The sequence below is a fragment of the Polyodon spathula genome, chromosome 3 (assembly GCF_017654505.1).
Source record: "Polyodon spathula isolate WHYD16114869_AA chromosome 3, ASM1765450v1, whole genome shotgun sequence".
NCBI classification, from domain to species: Eukaryota; Metazoa; Chordata; class Actinopteri; order Acipenseriformes; family Polyodontidae; genus Polyodon; species Polyodon spathula.
The window spans coordinates 38096040-38110042 of NC_054536.1; the positions used below are offsets into that span (position 1 = coordinate 38096040).

A 14003-nucleotide genomic window follows, 5' to 3' on the forward strand; every position below is an offset into this window, starting at 1 on the left:
ACATTGCATACTCACTAATCAGTTTTATAAGGCGATATTTAGTTTAATAAGTAGATGCTGCTGCTGCATATATATTACATGCTGAGTGAGACTTGTGTGGTGATTTCTCAGATGGCTTTTGAATAAAGTGTTACTGCTGCTGCTTACCTTAGAGTTTTCTTTGTTCTGTTCTCTGACAAAATACCACAGTTTATTTGCCATTTTTTTGACAGAGATGAAAAAAAGATTGTTGGGTTATTTAAATGTTTCAGTTATATGTTGACATTTTTACCTACAGAAACACTGTTTAGAGAATTGTTACTACTAAGGTGTAGTATATTAATAGATCAGGTAAGTAAGTTGGTCTATGATGTCATAGCCATGCAGTAAGACAGTTCTTACCGCATGGTCATGTGGTCTTGTTAAGCCAATCACAGCACTTCATTTATCCAAACCATTTTAAAAATTGAAGTTAAGCAGCATAACCAATATATAAACAATACCACTTCACAGAAAGAAGAAAAGCACAAGCTGACAATGCACTGTCTTGCTCTCAACTGCCTGAAATCTTCTCTTAAGCTCTTCTGAATCCCTTACACCCAGGGGAATTATGAACAGAAAAAATCAATTCTGCAAAATGATGCTGTATCTCTGCACAGGTATGTTACACAACGATGCCATATGCCATATGCCTCAAATCGCCAAGTTCAGCTTCCGACCCAAGCAGCAATATTCTGATTTGTCAGGGTTCAGTTTCAACCAATTGCCAGACATCCAACTTTTAATATCAGACAGTCAAGTGGACAAAGTATTAAAGTCCTGCTCATCCCAAATTTCAAGATATAGAGTGTCATCGGCATACTGGTGGAAAGACAGGCCATGTGCCCTTAACAGTTTCCCCAGCGGCTTAACACAGATGTTAAACAGTAGGGGAGATAATACGGCCTCCACATGTGACTGGCCTGGCTGAAGAGGAATAGGGACCCATTGATATTTTTTGGGAGCGATCAGTCAGAAACAGCCTGATCCAGTCGAGTGCGGTCCCTCAGATGCCCATATCCTGCTCCACCCTCTGCAATAAAAGACCGTGGTCTATAGTGTCAAAGGCTGCTGAGAGGTCTAACAGGATTAAAATAGCTGAACCACTTCTATTGAACATGCTAAGTAACTCATCAACAACACACAAGGTAACTGTCTCAGTACTAAGGAAGGGTCAGAATCCAGATTGATTAGTGTCATTCACTAGTCAACATTCATTGGTTAATCTTCAAGCCTATTCTCAGCAAGTTCAATTAAATTTGACAGCGGGCCAAATGTCACGTGGGCAGACGCAGATCCACTTGCAATACCCACCGGTATTGGTCAAGCCGGTTGAAAACAAACCAAAAAGGAAAAAAGAAGCAACAACTGTGATAGTATTTGTAACTTCCAAATAAATATTAGTAAAATAATATAGCATCTGCGTTGTAGCTCTTAAGAGACAAATTAATTTAGTTTATCATTCTTTTATCTTGTAAGTGAAACGTAACTCAAAATGACTCCTAATGATGACAGACTGTATTGTACAGCTGAAAGACAATTTTAGTGCTCACTTTGACAACTTAACTTCAGCATTCCCAGGAATGTATCATTTTTGTCTGTGATCCATTTTCAATCAACCCGATGGTGATTTCTCATCCCATGCAAAGCAAGTGCTTCCTGCAATCAATGAAGCAACAACTAGAACTAGCAGTGTATCTGAAGGCATCGTCATTGCCGAAAACTGAATTAATTAACAAAGCAAATCTGGAATCATTCTAGACCGCCTATATATGTCCAGACAACCTCTAGTCAGGATTGGAGCTGCAAACACAGCTGCTCAGCGAAATATTCCTGTGCATGTCATAAAAAATCTTGGTCAGTGGTCTTCAGATGCCTATGAGATCTGCACAAGGAACAGTATTAAAGACATTCTCATATTCCAACAACATCTGGAACCTTATTTATTCCAGCATCCAACCATACCATATCCTTTGTCATATTGAAAGCAAAACAAAACAAACTACATTTTGCTATATGATGCCACCTATTCCTTTTAGGAATTTTTTATTTTTATTTTCCCTCTGTTATCTTCAGTCTCACAAAAGTAGATATCACATTATGTGATATAATTTTTTTTTCCTTTGGGGAGTTTTTGATATTTTCACATTCAGCAAAATGTGTGAAGCGGTGTAGGTGGCCATAATTATATATGTATTTACATAAATTTTACATTTTTTGGTTTTTGGTTTTTGGTTCTGAACGAATAGGGATTCTCCAAATCTCTCAGCCTTTAGGGGAGAGTATACGATACTCATCTGCCTAATATTTTTGGTCACCTGGGTGAACATGTCGCATAGATTTATTATTTTATTGTTTGTTTATTTGGCAGATGGCACCAGAATGCTCCAAATATTTTTTTTCACCCATTGTTTGGGTTCAGTGTTTTTGGAAAACTGTAAGATTTTGTATTATAATAAAGGTGGTTATTTAACACAAGATTATCCTTACTAGCACGTGGTTAACAAGACAACAAATGCCTAAAGTAGCACACACTGTTGTGTAAATGACTGATCAAATCTGTAATGCAAATAGAATTCCTGTAACCATTAAGGAATTCTTTACACCCTGCAGAGCTGGTGTGTTGAATCAGTGCCTTCCTGGCTGGCCAGGGTGGACTGTAACTGTAACAGTGTTGTGTGATGTACTGCTCTAATGGATTCTGTCACCTGTTAGTAATATGAGATGAATTAAAATGCTTTGTAAAAGTGGTTCTACACTGGAGGCGAGCGATGTGAGCAGATTTTGTAACTACATTAAAGGTGAGTGTTTTAAGACCAGAAACTTTCATGTGACCCTATCCGTATATATATATTCCCCAGATTTTTATCGACAGCTAGTACAAACATGGACATTGACAGACACAGTGCTGCTGCAATGCTTCTCCTGCGTCGTAGACGCCAAAGAAGATAAAAAAGCCTTTTGGACATGAAACGTAAACAGCTAGCCTGTCATTTGAGTTTTAACCAGTTTGTGAAAAAACAGAAAAGCACACAACAGTACCACACAGAGGACATTTAAAAAAACAAACAATTATAGGTTTTATTTTTCCAGAGTAAAAGCCCCGCTCTACCCCAGTACATTCATTAAATTCATTCAACAGACATACTGATAATAATGCCTGAAATGTTCTGCCAGGCATTGTCCTTTTTACTGTTGTCTTTGTATGAATTTAATTAACAATAGTAGAGCACAGGATATTGCTGCACTTCCTGAATCAATTTCTCACATATTTGTGTTATGACCTGTGTCAAGTTTACTGATATTACTGGCATTGCTTTTGATTGGTCCATTTCACTTTAAACCTTTCTGAATGTTCCATTTCACCATAGTCGCCCGCGATGCACGGGGAAAATAGAACACAGTTTTATTCCTGTGGAGTCGCTCGTTTCACCCAGACTGGCCGCTCGCATCGCTCAATGGTGGTGTAGACACCAGAGCATGTGAGCAGAGTGGAGTACGAGCAGAGCTAGGAGTGGAGTGGGACCATTTTGCTAGCAGTGTGGAGTGGAATTGGTAAAGTGCCTGAGGTGAGCATGAGCGCGAAAAGCCTCTGGCACCACTCCCGCTCCAATGTCCACTCCAAAAGATATTTTGCAATGGAAAAATATTTGACACTTAAGATATAATCCATAAACGATGCAGCATTTGCGATGCTCAGACAATATTAAGCAATCTATGAAATCACCCTGTATAATGAAAGTTAACAAATAATCAATAATAACCAATTTGCACAGTAAGAGTTTTATTACAACAGCGAAAGCCATTGTGTGCTTGTATATGAACCATGTTAATGGCAAATTTCACAAAGCTTATACAATTAAAAATATCTTTAACCACATGGTGTGTGCAAACAGATCAGTGTATGTTAGGATCCCAAGCCAAAATACAACCCCTTTGGCTTGGGGTTAAATTACTTTTTTAGATAGCTGAAATCATGTCATGTTCGGCTTGGGGTTGCCTTGTGAATGATCCACTCGAGGTGCAGAAGATTCTCTTTACCCAAAGCTTTTTCATCACATGTAAAAGTGAGATTGAATTATTCTCCAGGGAAATAAATATAATTAAACAAAATAAATAAATACAAACTTAAAAAAACCAAACGTTATTGCTGTAATAAATATCTTGCCGACCTGAACGTGTCAATTATAGTTATCAAATGTATTTTTGATAGAAATTAATGTTTTAATAATCAGTTTTACTAAAAACCTAACAGTACTCACTGGAACTGGATCCCTGATATTTGTACCTAGCTCGTCGGCACCAAAGCAGGAACCGCATTCCCAATTTCAAAGGAACCAGTTCCACTATCTCTGTATTTTGGAAGTGATTTACACTAGCAGTGCAGCGGAGTGTGAGTGGAGCTGGCTGCAGAATTAGAAGCACTGGAGTGGAGTAGACTGGGGAAATAAAAGCCTTGGACCAAGCTGTTTCAAAGAGGAAGAGAGCGAGGAGCGGTGTTTATGGGCGCTCCACTCCGTTCACATGCTCTGGTAGACGCACCCATAAATTCCAATCACTGTTAGCCCACCTCCAGTGTAGAACCGCCTTAAAAACGTATGCAGACCAGCCCAGCTCTTTTTCCTTGTGGTTAAGAGACTTGCTTGAAGAGTGGCAAGCCTTTACATAAAATATATTCACTGGCCTCAATGAATGGGGTCAGCAAAATTTGAAACATTAACAGTTGTAACCACAAACAAATCCAAAGTAGTGGCACTTGTGCTTAACAATAATTAAAAGCCAAATCTTTGAAATCAGAATAACTACAGTTACCCAAATGTGGTTTCTAAGGTCTTGAAATGTTGAATGGCGTTTCAACTGGAGCAGTTAATATAACATTAAAGACAAGAAAGGCAAATGGCTCTTACTTGATATAATATGTCAAGTTACACCAGTTCTTTGGATCTACGAGGTCCATATCTCTCTTAAAGTCATCTTCACATCTTGACATCTTCAGCATCAGGGCAGTTTCATTACATGTAATTACATTTGGTTTATGGATCTGTTGAAGTTTGTCTTCCGTGGCTGCAAAATGTCAAACAGTGACAAAGTTAATTCAGTAACATGCCTTCTTACTACAGCAGCCAACTAAAATAGTCATCCATATATATATATATATATATTACAGACCTTACACTATAACTATATGGCACACATCTAAGGTATGATTTTTGTGTGGCGGTTATTTGATGGTTCATTGTAATCATCAATTGAAACAAAAAAGTCTCTCCACTTTTTGTTTTACTGTCCAGTTATCCAAGTATCTCTCATGTTATTTAATTCATAATGACAGCAGCTTCAGGTTCAGGTCTGAAGACATCACAATGCATTTTTAACTTCCACTTTGCTAATTTTGGTCCATATAAATAAAATAGTCTCATGTACTTCTAGAGATTGAGACCTACTTTAGTTGTTTATCAGTTGTGTTATTTGTTTGGTATTTTTTTATTTTTGTACTTTCACATGTATATTATCTGTCTTGACCTTACCCATTATGAAATATTGAACGTACATTTCTGTAAAGCAGCTGACTGTGCACAGCTCAGTTCATGAGAGCTTTGATTAATCTGGACGTTAATACCTGTTGATATTCAGTCCTCTAAGAGACACTGACAATTGCAGTACAGTATTTCTTTTTTTTTTTTACTTCTGACTTTAGATGAATTTGAACTCAGGCCTCAAGCTGTTATTGAATTAGCCAGATACAGCACCAAGCCCTCTTTCAAAAAGTAATTTGGAGAGACTGGCAGAGAGAAAGATGTTAGGCAGTAAAAGATACAGGTATGCTAGTGGATATTTATAAAACGGTAGTTAAGCATAGTAACAAATGTGGATACTAATTAACTGGAAAATATGTGAGGTTGCTTACCTGAAAGTCCACTCGTCATCAAGCTGTTTGCTACAAAATAAAACAAAAAGAATATATCAGCTTTGTATCAATATTATAATTCTTCTGCATTACATTTGCAGATGTTCTAGGCATTACTATTAGACAGTGAGTCCAATAAGGACATCTGGGCTGATGTGCAACAGTTTAGTTATTTGTTAGCTGTCATGATGGTGGTTTTCAGTTTTTGAGTGGAATCTAATGTTAGATGTTGTCACAAACTCAACTCAACACACCGGTCAATAGTGATTACCCTATTGATCATAATTAATTACCTTCATATATATATATAAGTGTGTGTGTGTGTGTGTGTGTGTGTGTGTGTGTGTGTGTGTTTGTCAGTGGTTTCAAATGAGGATTTTTTCCACTTATCTACACAACATACTCCACACTTTTAAGGGGAAAAAAGTTTTTATTTAAAATTATATATTAAAAATACAACTTTGCACACCAACAACTTTGCTCTACCAACTTTGCACACCTAGATTTGCCAATATTTGACCATTCTTCTTTATGAAACGGTTCAAGCTCTGTCAAGTTCCTTGGGGAGCGTTGATGGACAGCAATCTTCAAGTCACAAATTTTCGATTGGATTTAAGTAGGGGCTCTGACTGGGCCACTCAACGACATTTACCTTTGTGTTCCTTAGCCACTCCAGCGTAGCTTTGGCTGTGTGCTTTGGGTAGTTGTCATGCTGAAAGGCGAACTTCCGTCCCAGTTTCAGCTTTCTTGCAGAGGGCAGCAGGTTTTCCTCAGGGACTTCTCTGTACTTTGCTCCATTCATTTTCCATTCTATCCTGACAAGTGCCACAGTCCCTGCCGATGAGAAACATCCCCATAACATGATGCTGCCACCACCATGATTCACAGTAGGGATGGTGTTCTTTGGGTGATGTGCTGTGTTGGGTTTGTGCCAAACATAATGCTTAGCATTTAGGCCAAAAAGTTTCATTTTACTTTCGTCAGACCACAAATCTTCAAACAGGATTCAAGGTGGGCTTTCTTGAGTAATGGCTTCCTTCTTGCCATCCTACCATACAGGCCATATTTGTGGAGTGAATGGGATATTGTTGTCACATGCACACTTTGATCAGTCTTGGCCATAAAAGCCAGTAGCTCTTGTAAAGTTGCCATTGGCCTCTTGGCAGCTCTCTGATCAGTCTCCTTCTTGCTGGGTCAGCCAGTTTGGAGGGACGGCCTGATCTAAGCAGGGTCTTAGTGGTGCCGTACACCTTCCACTTCTTAATAACCGTCTTGACCATACTCCAAGGAATATTCAAGGCCTTTGATATTTCTTTATACCCATCCCCTGATCTGTGCCTTTCAACAACTTTGACCCGGAGTTCTTTTGAAAGCACCTTGGTGCTTTGAAATGCCCTACCCAGCACAGGGAACTTACAGGAACTGCTTAATGAACTAATTTAGCATTACTATTAGGGTTAAGACTTGTAGGGGGGTAGACACTTATCCAGCCAAGCAATTTCAGTTTTTAGTTTTAATTAATTTTCTACAAATTTCTACAATATTTTTTTCACTTGGAAGTAGCAAGGTAGGATGTGTAGATAAATGAAAAAAAAAAAAAAATTTAATGCATTTGAATTCCAGGCTATAAGCCAACAAAAGTGAAGATTTTGAAAGGGGGTGTAGACTTTCTATAGGCACTGTGTGTGTCTATATATATATATATATATATATATATATATATATATATATATATATATATATATATATATATATATATATATATATATATAGCTTCTGGCTGCCAGATTAATGAACGACAATTATCACATTTTTATTTGGAAATGTCAGTAAATGTGCCAGTATATTATATAGAGAATAATGCATAGGGTAGTGTGTGATATGAGAATGTAATGCCCACCCTAGGGGTGGGATGCTACACAAAACCTTACACCATATTTTTTATAATCTATGGAGAGCAATTATTTCCTGGCTAAGAAGCGAGTTAGAAAAGACAGTAACTATGTGAGGTACGGTTGGAATTTCTTTCAGTTTGACAGCTCGTGCTGAGGTCACGATCTGTTGCTGGCGATAATGAGCATGTGTTTCCTGTATCAGCTGGCCATGTATTACAGGACATATCAACTGGACGAGCCTATTGAAAAAATGTGCTCACCAGTTATTATATATGTTTCATGACAATTTACATATACTACAATCAGTCTGTTAACATTACACTACTGCATTGTCCTGCAATATTACATATTTTCTTATCAGTGTACATAATATCATGTTTGTTTGTTTTATGTTGTCCTAAGTTAATCAAGTGGTTCTGATAAGACTCTACAAATGACACAATCAGCTCAAGTCCATTAAGCAAGAATTTGCCAGGTTTTGCCTTTACAGTTGGTCTTCTTTGTTTTGGGACAATGTTTGATTGTGTTTGTAGAGCACTTCTAACACATTTGAAAGAAAGACATTTTTGGGGCAAACTACACTGCTTAAATGCTCATTACTTATTAAGTTAAAGCTCCTACGAAGTGCAGAAAATTACGCATGAAACGTGATCTGCCTGCAGTTGAAATGAAGGATCACTTTAGAAAATAGAAGGATATTTTATACTGTATTAACAGGTGGAAAAAATCAGGGGATTTTGCTGTTTCCACTGAAAATGTAACCCCTTTCGCAAAATCAAGCCCATAATTTTTTATACTTCACATTTCTGCTCCATATTGCTTGGAAATCACAACAACCGCCACGTCCCATGGAGATTCAGTTAATCCCCCCCACCAGCGCCACTTTAGAAAACCCCTGCACCTGGCATCAAAATAACCATCAGGAAATCCCCTATTTGACAAAAAACAGTTAAGAGCCAAGGAAGTGAATATTTTCCATTAACTTGTTGGGTTTTAAAAAAAACAGGTCCCAGCCTGGGAACATATTAGTGTAGAATGGCTGTTTCCTGTTACAGTACGTTATTGGACAATAAAAGATAACTGTGGCCACTGCCCTCAAAACAGCCTCCCACACCATACTAATGGGCTACCTGCCATTTGGTTGTGTTCAATTAGGCTCCAGAATTGTATAATACACAACAGCTTTCCCCAAGGATAATAACTGTAAGAATTGTGTTCTCTTAAATTCATAATGGTCTGAGGCTTGTAAATGTAAATAATGCACACAGGTTAAGTACAGCCTGAGAAAATGAAATAGTAATAATAGCAAAGAATTGCAACCAGCCTGTTAACTTATTGACTGAGTTATTTTTATTTACTATGACATAAGTTTTATTGGTCTTTGTCCATTTCTAAATCACATCACATCATTAAACCAGTATTGCTTTAGACATTGAAGCATATGTTTGCTTGTTGTCTGGCTTAAAAGGCAAGGATCAAATGAGCATAGTGACAGAACTGTCTTCTCAATTCCTCGTGAATGGTCCCTAAAGACCAGTGCAAGATTAGAGGTATTATCATTCTGTAGGTGCAATATTGTGATTGACAAAAATGTAAATAGATGCCTTTCTTAAATTGGAAACCTAATTAGCTGCCATTTATGCTGTATAATTAAGCCTTTTGCCTTTTGTTACATATTGTGGGGTTATTTTATACATTTAAGTATTAACAGACATTCTAGAAACCAGCCAAATGCCCAATTTGTTAGTGTATGTTTTCCTGAATTGGAGTGTTTGTATTCATCCTCAGCTAGGATATCTAAATCTGCCCACCAGTCACTCCACCACATCTTAACCCTTTACTGTCCAGGGTAAGTTCTCATACCTATTTAATGTTTATTTTATGTTGAAGATATTGTACACTTGGCAGTAAAAAGTTTAGGTAAATGCTAACCTAGGATAGGTCCATCTGAAAAACCTTTTTAGTGTGTGGAGACAGTAAAAACAAAACCAACATGTGACAGGGTACACCCCACCCCTGTGTGTATTTTGTGTTTTTTGTTAGGTGTTATTATTGTTTAAAATGTATGTTTGTTGTGTACGGGTGTTTTAGATAGGCAGGGTAGGATTAATTACCTTCCCTGTCAAATCGCTTCACTTACAGAATGTGCCTGAGTCCGACTGAATAATTAACAAGCAACCAAGCTCAGGCACAGATGAATAAAAGAGGCAGAAATCTCTCACTCTGTGTTGGGTTTTGTTCAGAGGAGGAATGTGAGCAAAAGATAACAATAACTATTGTTACTTGTCCTGGCTTTAAACCAGCATGTTGTTCACTGTGTTTTGTCTATTTCTTTTGGCCGATGTGCCTTATGCTTTTGTTAAGTGTTTTTGTTTTGTTTAAATGTTGTACTTATTATTAAAACATGCATCAGCGCTTCAACTCCCAGTACTGAGCTTGTGTGTATTTCCTGGTCTGACGTCACCACCAAGCCTGTGACAAAGCTATAGCAGCAGCAGCAGCAATGATTTAGGAGGGAACTGTTTAAGTACACAAAATGATAGGACTATATAAATGTTAAGGTAAAAGTCAGAATATGGTCTGTCTTAAATTTTACCAGTAAATGACAACAAATAAGACGGTAAATATCTGAAATTATGAAGAAATATACTGTTTTTTGGATATATACCAGTTAATCTTATGATTTATCAAAGCTTATTGGAAAATATCCAAGATTATCAAAAAATAGATTGCTTTTTGGACATTTACCGATTAATCTTACGATTTAGCGAAGTTTATTGGTAAATACAGGTATATCATTGAAGAATTTTTTTCCTACATATAAATTGTCAATTAACAAAATAATCATTAATGTTGAAGAATATATTTATTTCTGCATATGCAATTTCCATTAACAAAATCATTAATGAGCTTACAGTAATGCACAATTGGGCATTAAAGTAGTAATATTGTGATCCACTTATGTAGAACGACCAACATTCTGGTAAATGTGCATATAAACAATTCACAGTGGTGTTGAAGGATGTTGTACTCCAAATATGTAGTAGTTTGATGAAAAATAACATTCAATACAAAACAAATTAAATCATTTAGAGCCTCAATAGATATGTGTACTTAGTTATTGTCGTATTTTGTGGCACTTACACAATACTCCTGAAGCCTTACAATGCATGAAAGCAACATTCTGTTATTAGCCAAAGCCACTTGCTTATTCTTGAAATTTATTGGTAAATGTCCAAAGTAAAGCATTCTTATGTTTATTTGGACATTTACCATTTTGCTTGGTAAATGTCGACATTATTATATATATATATATATATATATATATATATATATATATATATATATATATATTATATATATATATATACACACACACACACACACACACACACACAGTCAAACCTGTATTAAGAGACCACTCAAGGGACAGTATTAGTAATAGTAATAGTGGCCTCTTAACACAGGTGGTCTCTTAAAAGAGGGCGCATAACTTATGAATTTTCTATTTGTCTCTGACATGCTTTCCTGTAATTATGTATGTCTTACATACACTGTAAAAGTCAGAAGATGTAATATGATCAAAAGGAAGTATTTAATTTAATAACATTCATTTAGATAATGCATTTACAAAGCAAAATATTTTGTGAAAGTAATGAATACTTGCCTGTCTCAGGTCACACAAAATCCTTTGCAAATGTCAATGCCTGTGTCTGCCTTTCAACCAACGGCAGCATAAGCAGAAGATCTTTTCGATTATCGCACACATTGTTTTCATACTCTTATAAGTATGTGTGGCAAAGTGGTTTATTGCGTACAGGTGCAGGAGTGATGTGGTGCGTAACAATCAGAGAGATTTATAATCCAGTTGGAAAAACGGTTATTTTTTTTAATCCAGGTCTGGTGACCTAATAATAATCCCCGGCAATACACAACAATGCGTAGTGCAAATAAACAGTGCAAATAAGGGGTAAATAATAACAGGGTTGCAGTGTCCTACCCCACAATGTACTAACACGGTCACCAGTCCTGGGTGCATGCAGTAGAGCCCCTATCCTGCAGTTTTTCTAGGTGTCTTTACATCAACAATGACTAAAGATCTGGAACACCTGTTAATCTTGACTAATTAAGCCAATAATTGGTGCAATTAAGTAACTGACAGCTCGATTGAAACAAAGACCCAGTAGTACCCAGTTGAAGACTCCTGCCCTAAAGGGACGTGGTGTAAATTAAAAAGGGAGGGGACTATCTCGTGCACACGACTTACTATCTACAACTTACTATATACATCAACTATACAGACGTCTCGGGGCATTGTGCGGCACAAGTTGAGGTCAAGTGCCTCCACCCCCGAGAAGTCAAAATATTCGACATATACAGATGACCTGAATGGCCTTATTGCATTTATAATCCAGATGGAACAGTGGATTTGAAAAAAAAAAAAAAAAAAAAAAAACGAAGTAATTTGTAGGGCAAAAAAAAAAGTTTTTTATTAATTATGCCAACAAAGGGACTACAAATGTAGTCCCATTTATAACTTTGACCTACACAATAAGTTAAGCTGAATAAATTGATTTAGTTGGAACTTTCAAAAGTAAATAAATATACAGTGATAACAAAGTAAGTTTACCACATTAACATTGATGTGGTAAACTTACTTTCTAATCACCGTGTATTTATTTTTGATGTGCTTAATTTTGCATTGCCATTGAAAAGATCCACCAGGAGGAAAAGTTGAGATGGCACTGAATTCATTTTTTTTTTTCTGTGACTGCAAGACACTGTTATTTCTACAGAATAGCAGTAAAAAAAAAAAAAATGACGATGAATTGGATTTTAGTGATATTTCAAGGTCTGAGAGGTGGATAATGTGCAGGTGTCTTTTTTGTGTTTCTCTGTAGCGTTTACAAACCACTAAAAAGACAAAGTTGGGGTGAGTGAGTATAAAGACAGCAATTTTTATTCATTTATTTATTTGGTATTTTTTTCTGTTTTGCCATCTTCCAGTTTATTTAATTGTTCTTCGTCCAAATCGTCATGTCTACTTACTACTTTTGGGATTTTATTGCTGGTAATTGATCACTCAGTTTTATAGCTTTATTGTATGTGTGCAACTATAAACAAGATGGCTACTGTTACTTTAAATTCTGTGAGGCACTGCATTGATTGTGAATATGTGATAAGGCTCCCACTGTCCGTATCTATCCAATATACAGACAGCTGGAACCTTGCTTGACCAATCACATTGCTTGTTTCATGTTCCATTGCCAGCCCTGGAATAAACTATAATAATAAAGTAACAGACAAACTAATGTTAATAAACTGTCAAACTATATTAACACAGCACCCCCACACATGTTAAAAAATGCAACAGCAGCTCTAGATTCATTATGAATACCTGTGCAGGAGCAATATTCAAGACATGCACAAAATTATTTAACAGAATGGTGAATCAACTCACCAGAACGGAAAACACCAAATTGCTCTGCGACTTGTATCTGATTCAGGGTTTTTTCAGGCGCTCAAACAATTTCCAACTTTTTTAGCAAGAGAAACAGTGGCGCATTTTAACGTTTGTTTACATGCCATTTTGTAGCGATGAGGTGCACTCGCGTCAATCAGAATACAAAGCGAGGCAATGATATAATGGAGGTTCTGGAAAGACTGAATAAACCAATCAGTGTTCCTTAAGACACTCTCGAGATGATATTTGAAAAGATTGAATAAACCATTTGAATTTAAGTATGATGATGATGATGAGTTTTCAGGTTACAAAACAGTACTGTATCATTTGTGAACAAATTGCTATCAGTGCCAAAAAGGTGTTCTTTTAAACAAAGTTCCTGTTCTTTTAGGTGGAGCATTTACAGTGCGAAAAATCTGTTTCACCACAAGGGTGTTCTCTTTGGCAAATTGTTTTCTTAAGAGGTGTTTCTATGTGCGGAGACGACTGTACTCCTCATTAAGTGTTTCAGGAGAGACTCCCTGGCATCCAAAACTGGTATTACTGTGGAGGCAGCTGTTGCCTGGGTGACCAGTGACCTGGTTCCTTCATTCACAATAAGTTGTCTTGGGTGGGAGTATACAAAATTATGTTCAAGATCTTTTTTGATGTTGTGTTCATCGGAAATTACTTATTACCCCTTATGGGTGCATATATCCAGGTGTACGTACATACATAT

At 36.8% G+C, this 14003-nt stretch overlaps 1 protein-coding gene across 1 annotated transcript in view; it reads right to left on the reverse strand.

The window, feature by feature from the left end:
• LOC121313066 (receptor activity-modifying protein 3-like) overlaps nt 1-14003 on the reverse strand; it is a 45487-nt gene that overhangs the window by 16869 nt on the left and 14615 nt on the right. The window contains exons 2-3 of the mRNA XM_041245205.1: nt 5927-5956; nt 4926-5082 (exon numbers count right to left, since the gene is read on the reverse strand). Of these exons, the coding sequence (XP_041101139.1) occupies nt 4926-5082; nt 5927-5956 (187 nt within the window). The remainder of the gene's footprint in view (nt 1-4925; nt 5083-5926; nt 5957-14003) is intronic.